This window comes from Terrapene carolina, unplaced genomic scaffold (assembly GCF_002925995.2).
Source record: "Terrapene carolina triunguis isolate 2854851 unplaced genomic scaffold, T_m_triunguis-2.0 Scaffold48, whole genome shotgun sequence".
NCBI classification, from domain to species: Eukaryota; Metazoa; Chordata; order Testudines; family Emydidae; genus Terrapene; species Terrapene triunguis.
In genome coordinates, this window is record NW_020664399.1 from 971,918 (window position 1) to 984,314 (window position 12,397).

The 12,397-nt window shown below is 44.5% G+C and overlaps 1 protein-coding gene across 1 annotated transcript in view; it reads left to right on the forward strand.

Moving 5' to 3' along the window:
- FBXL7 (F-box and leucine rich repeat protein 7) overlaps nt 1-9,809 on the forward strand; it is a 363,745-nt gene extending 353,936 nt beyond the window's left edge. The window contains exon 4 of the mRNA XM_026656412.2: nt 7,455-9,809. Coding sequence (XP_026512197.1) covers nt 7,455-8,191 — 737 coding nt within the window. The 3' untranslated portion in view covers nt 8,192-9,809. The remainder of the gene's footprint in view (nt 1-7,454) is intronic.
- The last annotated feature ends 2,588 nt before the right edge of the window (nt 9,810-12,397 follow it).

Consider the following 12,397-nt stretch of genomic DNA (forward strand, 5'->3'; position numbering starts at 1 on the left):
TCCCCGGGGGTCTGTCTGGGGGAGGGAGTGTGGATATGGGGTGGGGGTGTGGAGAGGGGTCGAGGCAGGCAAGGAGCAGAGGGGGTTGGATGGGTCGGGAGTTCTGGGGGTCGTGTCAGGGGGCAGGGAGCGGTTGGATAAGGCGTGGAGTCCCGGGGGTCTGTCTGAGGGTGGGGGTGTGAATATGGGGTGGGGGTGTGGATAAGGGTCGGGGCAGTCAGGGGACAGGTAGGGTCCTAGGGGGGCAGTTAGGGTGGGGGGTTCTCAGGAGGGGGCAGTCAGGGGACAAGAAGCAGGGAGGCTTAGATAGGGGGTGGGGTCCTAGGGGGCAGTTAGTGGCAGGGGTCCCAGGAGGGGGGCAGTCAGGGGACAAGGAGCAGGGGGGGTTGGGAGTTCTGAGGGGGGTAGTCAGGGCGTGGGAAGTGGGAGGGAGTGGATGGGGGCGGGGCTAGAGTGAGGCTCTCCCCCCCCCCGTGTCCTCTTTTTTGATTGTGGAAATATGGTAACCCTATTCATTGTGAACTCAGCCCTTCATATTCTTTAGGTAGATAAACCAAATGCCATGCAGCTTAGCCAGGGGGAATCTTATGGGTTGAACTTAAAAGAGGAGGCCCTGTCTACTCTGTATGGACATTAAAGATCAAGTTAAATCTCTACAATTTATGGAAAGTGATATAAGGAGCCTTAGTTTCTAGAGGTGTGCACCATAAGTGTCTGCACTTCAGTGATCGAATGTGTGTGTAATTGAAATGCCTTGGGAGAAAAAGCATGATACAAATATAAAATGTAGTTAACCACTAGTTTCTCTGTATTTATTTTTGTAAGGATTGTTACTGCAGAGCATGCTCCCACTCAGACATAAAAATAGCACTCACCACATGACAATTAAAATATTAGATCAATTGGATTAACAATAGATCATCCAAACACTGGGTATAACTCAAATAAGACTGGAGCCCAAATATAGCTATTCATAGTAATTGTTAGGTTAAAAAGAAATGTAGGTGATCAGAAATAAAAAATCCCCTTTTCATCCAGATCACCTTAGCAGCTTTGGACAAATTTTTTACATTTCTGTCACAGTGGCCTTCTCCCTTATTTACTTGCATTAATAATCAGGAACTTATCCCTAGGAAATTACTCTTTGTTGCAGGTAAGAGCTGAGAATGCTCAGTTCGGACAGCTGTTCCTGAGTCCTGGTTTGCAATCAGACCAAGAGATATGTAATAATATAAATAACATAAAGATCCTGTATTCTCAGTATTTACAAATCAAACATTTTATTGTGAAATCTGGATATGCGGCAGCTCTATATAGATCTTAACCACATTTGAGGAGTTAGCCCAGGAGCAAGCTGGAACAAAATGTTTAATTTCTAAGATGCATATAATTTTGATTGAAAAATGCTTTGATAGGCATAAACCCAGATGAAAGATGGGAGACAGATTTGGACAAAAAGAAATTGATCTGGATTAATGGGTCACTAGATTGGAAAGGGGATATACTTTCTTCAAGTTGTGTAGCTCCTAAAGAAAATTTTTATAAATTATTGTATAGATGGCATTTGACTCCAGTTAAGAGCAATCATATTTGTGCTACTAAGAGGCATTCTGTGGGGGGTTGTGGGGAAAGGGAAACATACTTGCACGTGTGGTGGTTGTGACCCTATGACCACTTGCGAGGAAATGAAAGAGATTCTTATGACAAAATGCCAGCTTCCTAGAGATCCCTGGACCTGCTTACTTAATGCTCCAGTAAAGGAGCCAGTAAAATTAATTTCTTTTTTATTGTTAGCAGCTAGACATTGTATTACACATTACTGGAAAAATGTGACCTCCTCCCTCCTCCTATGGAATTGTGGGATAGTAAAATATGGATTGTCCTTGTAATGGAAAAGCTTTCACGCCAAATATGTGCACAAGAGAAGCTCCAAAAAGAGGATAGGTATTTAGAAATTTGGTCTCCCCTGTTTAGTGTAGTCAGGAGAGGGGGGCTCCCCAGCCAGCAAGCCAGAATCTTGAGCCAGGTTCTTTGAGTATTAACCTGATCCTGAATAAGTAATGTACAATGTACTAGGTTAATGTTTTCTTGTAACTTTGCTTTAATAATTCATTTAAATGGCATTCATCAGACTCCATGGTGAAGCCTTCATAACACATTGGTCTGATCCTATCACCATTGAATCAAGAGGAAAATTCCAGTTACATTCAGTGGTGCAAGATTAGTCCAAAGAGCAAAGGAAAAGCATGCAATGAATTGGATGTGCAGGCCTGTGCTCAGACCACACATGTCTCCTGGCTCAGTGAACTGAGAGCAGAGATTAGAATGCTAGAGTTCCTGGCTCCAGTAGTGACTCCCACTGTAATCTTGGAGAATCCCAGATGCAAATCCCAGTTGACTGGAAAGTCCCTTAAAAGGACACAAAAGAGCCTTAAGGAGTTAGGTGCCCAACTTCTTTAGAGGCAGGAGCAGAAGAAGGAGCTACTTTTAACTCATTTTTGGAAACTAACAAACGCTGGGGTTTCCAAAGGAGCCCGAGTTCCCCTGCCAATTTTTGTGCCCTTCCAGTCACATCTTCCTATTTTGAAGATGTTCTTCTTTGCTGTGTTGCTGCATGAAACATCCAAACAAACAGGAGAAATTGTGCATTTGGCAACTCTGTGTACAATCAGTTCCATGGTTTTCCCAGTACAGTGTAAGTAAACAAGGCTGTTCGTGGTAACTGAGAGAGGTTTAATAAAGGGAAGTGAGCGGGAGCTGTCTGACTAATTGTCAGCATAATAGCTAAGATGTAATTGTGTTGCTTAATATGAAACCTTTAGCATCTTTGGTTTAAATTACCCCTGTGTGAAATGGAGGTTTATAATATTAAACTAACTAGTTATAATATTCGTATGGTAGAAAGGTTGTATTTGAACATCAGACGTTTCAGAATAGCCCTAACCTCTATAGAGGGCTAAACCAATGCTCTTGAACTTTGGGGGTGCTTAAAATCCAGAACTGGGTTTTGCATCTTCAGATAGCCTTTGTTTTTGGAGCTCAGGAGCATTCTGCTCTGGGGTTTGACTTGAGCCCACTTCTAAATTAATTTTCAAAGCGTTTGTTATATAGGTTACTTGTGAAAGTGCTTCGAAAACAGGATCCCATTATTTCTCCTTCCTCTCGATGGCTGAGTGTTATTTTTACCTCCTCTTCACTGTCAGCCTATGGTGTGCGAAAGGCTGCTTGGCAGTATGCCATGCTGTGTAATGATCTTGCTGAGTAACGTCACTGTTCAAATGCTTTGCACACTACTCTGTACTTGCTGGCACATGCAAAGGGAGGTGAAATGCATCTACCTAAACAAACCAAATGCAACCCGATAGGGCCAGCAATTACCTCAGATGTTTTTAACTATGTGTGGTCTAGTGAATTCACAACAGTGCCCTCTACTGGAGAGAATGTCAGATCTGCTCTAATGTGTGTCTCCAGGGCTGTCAGGGCCTTGCAGGTTGGGGTTCCCAAATCTGGATCGTACGGAGATTCAGGTTCATGTACAGTGCAAGCTCCCTTAAAAATCTCCTGTCACCATTAGGAACCAGCCTAGACCTTCCAGTTGCTGTTTCCCATTTCTGTTTACATCCATTTCAAGTGGGACTGGGTCTGTCCCCATCATCTGAGGGACAGGTAGCCCGCTAACCGAATATCTGGGCCATCAGGAAACTGCTTCTCCCCTGTGAGTTTCTGGGGGGTCACCAGGAAGAGACACCCTGATCCAGAAAGGTCATATGGGAGATGAGGGGAGAACAGGGCTTAGGGGAAGAGAAGGGGATTAGCATGTGTAGGGTTCATAGGTGATACCCGAGAGATTGGAGGGGAAGATTGGGCTGTACAAACAATAGCTCTGTGGACAGCTCCTATTCAAACCACAGTCCCTACCATCTTCTCATCAATAATCCACTCCCTTTTCTCATGTTTTTATCTTGGCAAGCAGAGTAAGAGGGGATCCCTGTTCCAAGGAGCTTGCAGCCTAAATAGGAGAAGTGCTCTGCAAATGTGCAGCTTTGCATGAGCGGTGTTTAAGAGTCAAGGGTCAAATTCTGGTCAGCCTCTGTGCAGGTGCACAAGTGGGAGAGGGTACAAAGAGGTTCCCCTCCCTCTTTAGCCTGTGCACAGGGACTAGGTGGGATCCTAATGGGGAGATTCGATGCTTTTATCTCCTAGAGTCCCTGTGGGACCTAAGTGCCTGTAAGGGGCCAAGAGTGAGGGCGGCACTAGTAGAGCATAGAGATGCGAGAATGCTCCTTCTTCAAGGCTGATGCAGGACACACACCAGAGTGTGCTGCCTGGGAGCCCCCAGGAGGAATTCTGGTTGTAATGTTCTCCTGGCAGCTCCGACAGCTGCAGTCTCTCTCTGAACCTAATGTGTCTAGCTGGACTCTTGGCCAAAATCTAGCCCAAAATAATGAGATTCCTCTATGATTAAATGCTAGGGGCAGTTGAAACAAAAAGGCTTGGGCCTACACATGACGTGTGGTGTAGTAACAAGCATGAAAGCTTGGGTGGGTGTGCAGTGTGACATAATGGAGACCTTGGCAGTCTTGGTCACAGTAAATAGTCTATCAATATGACTATGAAAGTCTGGATCTCTTTGACCCAAAAGAAAACCTAATTAATTCAAAGAATTTCACTTCCATATGTTTAATTCAGCCTGTCTCTTTGTTCTTAAGGGCTATTCTTTGGCACTGATAAGATATCAATATTTTAATGTCAAAAACAGGCATCCCTATTAACTATCGGAGTTTTCCACAACATAAATTCTGTAACTCTCAACATCCATTCCTTTAGCAGGCCTCAGATAACTCCAGGAGCTGTTTGAGCTTGACTGCAAACTATTATCTAACATATACTGGCCAAGGTTCTTTCATTCCACTTGGAAGTTTCTCCTGCCTTTTAAATTAGTTACATTTCCTCTATGGAAAAATCTTGCTGTATGAGGGTTTGTTTTTACATCTTTATTATTTGGGACAGAAAAATTGTTACAGACCCAGAAAAATGTCACTTCACTTAAAAAAAATAGTCTATAATCAACGTGCACTCTTTTCTTCTGGTGTAACCATTCTGAACACCCTTCCCATCAAATACCATATGCTGTAGCCAAAGTAACTAGACAACAAGGAGATGCTGAGCCTGTCAAAACTGTGATCACATGGCCATGTACAGTAAATCCAGCCCTGCGGGGAGACTTTCAACCTTTTCATTTTCATATCAGAAATGCATTAGTCATTCATATGTCCCTCTTTCTCAAATATTCAACAGGCCGAATTTTCTTCTCCTCCTTCTCTCTGTCTGCAGACCTTCACTCTCACTATCCTAATTTTAAAAATAAATCCTAATCTGTTTGTAAAGAGTCCACATTTATACCACTTTCCTGCAGTCAGATTCGTGCAGACAGACCCTCGTGCTCACGCCAAACTCCACTGACATAAGTGGGGCTCTGCCAGGTTGCCAGCATCCACTTGTGCAGACCCAACTGGAGGAGTAGGCCCCTGTGCCATCTTCTGTTGTCTAGTCTAAGGAATGTTTACATGGCTGAACTCCAATTGTATCGCTTCCCTTTGGAACTCTCCTTGCATCCGTCGTGTGTGTGTGCGTGTGCGTGCATTTGTTTGTTCTGAGTCTTCCAGGTTAGATCATTTGTTCTCATTATAAACCACACCATCAACTGCAGGGACATGAACCAGAATATCTAAAAGGGAAAAAGGGGTATTGATTTTCTGAGGACACTGTTGACTAATCAAAATGGTTCTCCCTGTCTCAAGGTCCTAGAGCTTCCCCCAGTGCTGTGCAGTACTTGCCACTTGCACTTTGTGTGAGATTTCAGCTAAACTTTGCATCTGTTTGACCAAAGCAAAAGTCTAAATCAAAACTCATACTGCAAACCTAGTATGATGAGTGCATAAATCAAACTGGCAATTTTTGAGGTTCCTACAGCTCTAATGCCACCTCTAATTTCCCTGCTTTACTTGTTTCCTCCTGGCATCTACACTGATTTTCTTGCTTTACTTTTCCTCACACCCCAGAGAGCCTGTGCTACATTGTCCTGTCTTCCTTGGCTAAAGACTGTAGAATGGAACACTGCCCGTAAGCAGGCCAGATGTGTCACTACAGAGTTAATGGCCTTCAGGGTGACACTTGGTGCTTTCTTCCTCTACCCCATCCCTCTCTCAGGGAAGGACCATGCTTCCTCTGCTGCACTCCTTAGTTCCCCATGACCCCGAGAAGGAGGAAATGGGAGAAATGCACCTGTTCATGTCAGGGCTGAAGCTGGTCCCTGGATTGAATTCCTGGTAACTCTGTGTTTGGTACTATGGCTGGCTGGCCTGGTGGTTAGTGCTCTGCATTATTATTATTTATTTATTATGGAAAATAAGAAATAAAAGGACCTCTGCTTAATATAATGTACTTTGAAAGGGAATCACAATGGAGAGGAAAGAGGTTAGCATTTGAGTGCTGCATGTGATTTTCCAGATTTTCTCCACTGGTTGTGTTGGGTCAGGCTGGTTGTGTTGTTTGAATGTAAGATGCCATGATATACAATATTATTGTCATCCAGTTGCTAGATGGGTGTCACTTGGTTACTAGCCCGATTTGCATCAATAGGGCAGACCATACATTTCTGTTCCCCAAACATTAGCCCATCTGGGCCTGGAGGTTTCCCTTTTGTTTCTTGCAGCGCTTGAACATAATATGGCCTCTGATGCTGGAACACCAATTGGGGGCATGTCTACACTGCCCCACGGTTTGGACTCGGGGGGTATGAATAGCCATGTGCACCAAAGTGCTGAGCTGTAGCTCCCCCATGTTGCACTACGGGCACAAACTAAGAGGTTGCTAGCTCGTGTTAACATCTCCCTGTCAGAAAAGGGCTACATTAATGTAACCTAGGGACCTTTTAATTTGCACCCACAGCATCCACAGTGGGGCAATACAGTGCAGCACTTCAGTGCACACTGGTATTCACATTTGTAGTTTGAACTGCGGGGCAGCATAGACATGCCCTAAATAAATCAGCGATGACGTCGCCACAGCCCAGAGAACAGTGCGCAATGTACTCCCCATGCTGTCCAAAACCATTACTGGATTTGTGCTGGGGTAAGAGATCAGAATCTGTCCCTGCATAAAGAAATTGAGGGCCATGATCTGACCTAATTTGGGACATGGACAAAACCACACTTCTGTAGTTCTGATGTTGTTTAGATTACTGGAGTAACTTTATTGACTTCAGTGGAGTTATTTAAGATGAATGGCTGCTGGACTAGTGTTTGTTTCATCCGAGTACTTTCTGGGGTCTGGCAGCACTGAGATGCCTGCATAACTAGCTGTGTGTTGAGGTCTGCAGTTACACGCCAACCTCCCCCATCCTGCCAGAGGAGTTGCTTTGCAACTTATTAACATTGTGTTTTTCCATGTAGGCTGTTCCAAAGTGACATGCATTAGTTTGACCCGCGAAGCCTCCATCAAGCTGTCCCCATTACATGGCAAACAGATCTCTATCCGCTACCTGGACATGACAGACTGTTTTGTGCTCGAGGACGAAGGCCTGCACACCATCGCCGCACACTGCACTCAACTGACTCATCTGTACCTGCGCCGCTGCGTCCGCATCACCGATGAAGGCCTCCGTTACCTAATGATTTACTGCACATCCATCAAGGAGCTGAGCGTGAGCGACTGCCGCTTCGTCAGCGACTTCGGCATGCGGGAGATCGCCAAGTTGGAGTCGCGCCTGCGGTACCTCAGCATCGCACACTGCGGTCGCATCACAGACGTGGGCATCCGTTACATTGCCAAGTACTGCAGCAAGCTGCGCTACCTCAATGCGCGGGGCTGCGAGGGCATCACGGACCATGGCGTGGAGTACCTCGCCAAAAATTGCACAAAACTCAAATCGTTGGATATTGGCAAGTGCCCGTTGGTCTCAGACACCGGCCTGGAGTTTCTGGCCCTGAACTGCTTCAACTTGAAGCGCCTGAGCCTGAAGTCATGTGAGAGCATCACAGGCCAGGGCCTCCAGATCGTAGCTGCGAACTGCTTTGACCTGCAGATGCTGAACGTGCAGGACTGTGAGGTTTCCGTGGACGCTCTGCGTTTTGTTAAACGCCATTGCAAGCGCTGTATTATTGAGCACACCAACCCTGCTTTTTTCTGAAAGGACACTCTGCACCTGTTGATTAAAAACATTGATGTATAAACACACGCTCCCACATACAGTACCTAGCTCTTCTCTGTATGGCTTGTGGGAGTCAGCTTTCTTGTATGGTGCTGGTGAGGTTTGTTTTTTTAAAAGAATATTTTTGGTTTTAAACTATCACTTTTTTATTTGATTGGGTCTCTGTGGAGATGCTTCTTTAACCTAAAAGAAATGAGTACTGCTCAGCACCATGGCAGTGCTATACCCCTGGTAGCCCTGATGCTTTCCTAGCCTGAACTAGCTCTCCAAAGGGAATAGCACATAATCACTCCCTTTGAGGTGCAACTTGAGCAGCATTAAACCTGAGCTCCAGCTGTGTTCAAGAAGCTGCAGAGGCACTATTTGTCTCAAAACCCACCCCCCAAATTCCTCCAACATGGCTGATGCAACACCACCTTGTCTAAGTAGCATCTTCTTGGAAGTCCCTTAACCATGTTCCTTTCAACTGAAGAAATGGCCGTTGTTGAGTAAAGAATTGCAGTATCAGTACTGCCTCATATGGTTGAAGACTGTTATTCTAACAGGTGTTACTGGTATAGCTGCTCTCTCTTGCCAATGCAATCAATTTTGAGGCTTCCCCCACTCATTGTTCCCTTCCTTCCCTGAGCATGTGATCATTTCATGATTAGTTGCCAGAAGACTGTGATGGAAGTTCTTTCCCACTTATTTCTGGCAAGCCCCATCCAGTCCTTAGATCTGAAAGCCAGACTCATTAGAAGTGATGATATTTTCAGGCAGGCCCCCTGCACATGATTGACAACTGATTCATATGTTAGGCTCAATCACTGTAAATGTCTCTGCTAGAGAGATGTGGGGAGGAAAACGCTCTGTCTGGTTTTCATAGAACAGTAGCTGCATCGTCTCCAGACAATATTAATAATGTCACTGAGATGAAATGAAAATCCATGTGTTTAAGAACATACATAATCACTAAGGAAATAATCTGTAGCCACACTCACACAATGTATAAAAGGCAAAGCTGGCAGGATGTGTCCTACTTGTGAGAAAAGTTCTTTAGCCTGTGCATATTGCTTCTCCATTTGTCAGTTTGTGTATTTTTTCACTTGCAGGATATTGTGGTCTCATAGGCAAACTCATTAAGCATCCTTCAGTTCCCTCTGAATTAAATAATACTGTCCAAAAGAGACGAGGGGTAGGAGCCAAAATGATTGCGGGGAAAAGCTCTTACAGCTCCTCATTACCACTCTGTCACTAATCGGTGTATGTTAGGGAGTGGTGCCATTTTATGTCAACCAACATCAGTTTAGCTTCCTTGTTTTACAAAGCTGATTTTTCAGGAGGTTGCACAGTGGATTTTATCCCAGCTAGCTATTCTCTTCACTGTCCTCAAGGAGAGTTACGCTGTTGAATTCATTCTCAAGGTTGGTGTGAATTTGGCTGAGCCATTTGCACTCGAGGTCTCATTAGTGACATTTAAGTGTTTATAAAAAGTTGCTACCTTTCTGGCTATGCTAAATTGAATGAATACTGCTACATGGTTTTTAAAGGTTCTAATGCCTTCAATTGGCCTGTACTGTGTGAATCTCACTATAAAGCCTTAATTTACTACCAAGAAATAAAGCAATATATTGGTAACTGACAAATATGGATGGTCATTTGAGCTAATCAGTTAACTTCTGGATGAACATGGGGAGAGAGACTTAAGATATTCCCAAAGTTTAGTTTTCTTTGGTTCATTAGTATGTGAGTGGACATTTCACTAATAGCTCACTGTCCATTATAATTCAGGATTTCCTCCAGAAAAGATTACAAGAGACAGTAGTAATGGTCGCGCATATCTGTTTATAATTTGCCTTCGCTCACTTGATCTGACTTGATCTCAAAATGTAGCTGGTGAGTGATAAAGTATTTGAAACAAATGCCAGTGTATCATTACATTAACAAGAAATTCTTGAAGGTAACTGTGGCAGGGCAGGGGTGAAATCCCTTGAATGCCCTGCTAAAATGCTGGCTAAGCCCTGCTTTCAGGCAGAAAGGCCAGGGGCAGAGGCTCAAAGCAGCCAGCAGGGAGCCCAGCTGCAGGCCCTAAGGAGGGCTGGCTCACTGCAATAGACTGAGCTAAGCAGCAACAGCTGGGCTGAAGGCTGGGAGGGCTCTAAAAAAGCCCTGAACAAAACTCAGTGGGGAGGCTAGCCTGGGATGGGACAGCAGGCTACAGTTCTGTCTCCTCACCACAGGAAGGGAGCCTCAAGGGCCGAGAGACCCTGGAACGGGTTAAAAAGGGGATAACTGTTGGGGGATAAAAGGGACTGCACGGTGGCACTGTAAAATAAAGCACAAGGGTGAAACACCAGAAGAAGGTGTGAGAACCCTTATTTTACCAGCTTAAGCACAGGGCACAGGGCGAGAAGGTAGAAACCTGTGCAGACCCTGTGACAGTAACCTTCATTAGTTTAAAACCCAGCTTAAGAATAAGAATATAGAGCACTTGAATGATATGAGTAACTGTTCCCCATTGACTGTACAGTTCTACCAAGGGTCAGGCTCAATACAGACACATAATAACTATTATTCTTCACACTTCACAAAGCCACGCATGGTCTGAGAAGTCCATTGTTCTGGATGTGTATGGAAGATGAATGAAGACTTGCAGCCTTAGTCTCACATTTTAAAATAATCAATCTCAAGTGGCCCTGATCTGAAATGCTATGTCATTGTGAAGCTACAATTGATTTCAAGAAAATTTCAGTGTAATTTGTTGATACTGTTTGTTTGTTGCCTTATCGTCTAATCCCCTTCACAGGTCTAATGGTCCTGCTGCAAACAGGTGCACCAAAAGCACTTGATTAGTATATGCGAGGGAGTGAGTTTGGGTGCAGAGGAGGGGTGTATGTTTGTGTGTGCATGCTGTCTTTGCTCCAGATTCAGATTTGGTGGAGATTATACATTTTGAAATGAATTAAGATAAAAGATTCTTTAGTCATAAAGTTCAGATCCAGATGTTGAACACAAGACACCTAACTAGCTGGACCACTGATCTGATTCAGTATGGCAGCTCCCATTTCTGACAGTGGCTACCAGATGATTCAGAAGAAAGGACAAGAAACTCCATAATGGTCAGTTATGGAACAACCTACCTACAGGGAAAGTTTCTTCCGTCAGAGGCTTATGCCTATTGAGGGGGTGTGTAACCCTCTTTCAGCTAACCCCATTTTAGATAGTGGCTTCCTACAAACCATATATTCTGGTTCAAACCAATGATCTGCATTTAGATGAACTTTTCCTATCTCTAGAATTAAGTAAAACCAAAATTATTTCCCTCAGTGGGAATGGGGAATTGGTATGAAGTTCAACATTTTTGTCTTTGCAGGTTTTGTCTTTATACTGGAGAATCAAAAAGTTAATAAAAAGGAGTTAATTTTGCTAGCATTGTGATTGCAGTATATCAAAACTCATATGAAAAGGAGCATATCAGTCACTTATGAAAAGTACAGGTTGGTCAACCCTGCAGACCAAAGTGTAAATAAAAAACATTGGTAGAGCTAGTAGCACCGCCTATGCAGTTTGTCTGATATTTCCCATTATAAGACCCTGTTTTCAGTGGTTATAGCTTTGCCAAACTAACTATTTGGGCTGAAATTTTCCATGCTAGGTATCTGCCTCGGGCTGATTTTTTGGGGAAAATTTCAGTCTAAACAGTTCGGTCATATCCCAGAACAAGGCTAGGAGAGAACATATTTTGCTTCCCTGGGCATGCTCAGCCCTCTCACAGCTCTTAGTGTTGACCACACTGTACATGTGCCCTTCCGACACAGCGAGTGGGCATATTCCTATGCAGGGCGATGGGGCAAAATTGGACTTTCCCTGTAATTGCTGCTCCTAGCTGCTCTGTGTGCTGGAATGGGGCTGGGCACTCAATGACCACACCCCCTCATCCCCCCATAAGTCAAGCAGCATGGAGGAAGAAACCATCTGCTTTGAATGCAGAGGGGACAAAAGCCAGATCACAGGGAGGGAAAAGAGTAGATTGGGACAAGGAGTCTGGTGAGACTGGGACAGAGAGTAGGAGTAGAGAAATTGTGACTGGACGTTGGAGGGGAAAACGGGGGCTGGCTGGGAAAGGAGAATGGGATTGGGAGCCAGGGAAGGATAGGACTGGTTGGGCAAGGAGACTGGGAGCTGGTGGGGAGAGGAAGCGGGAAC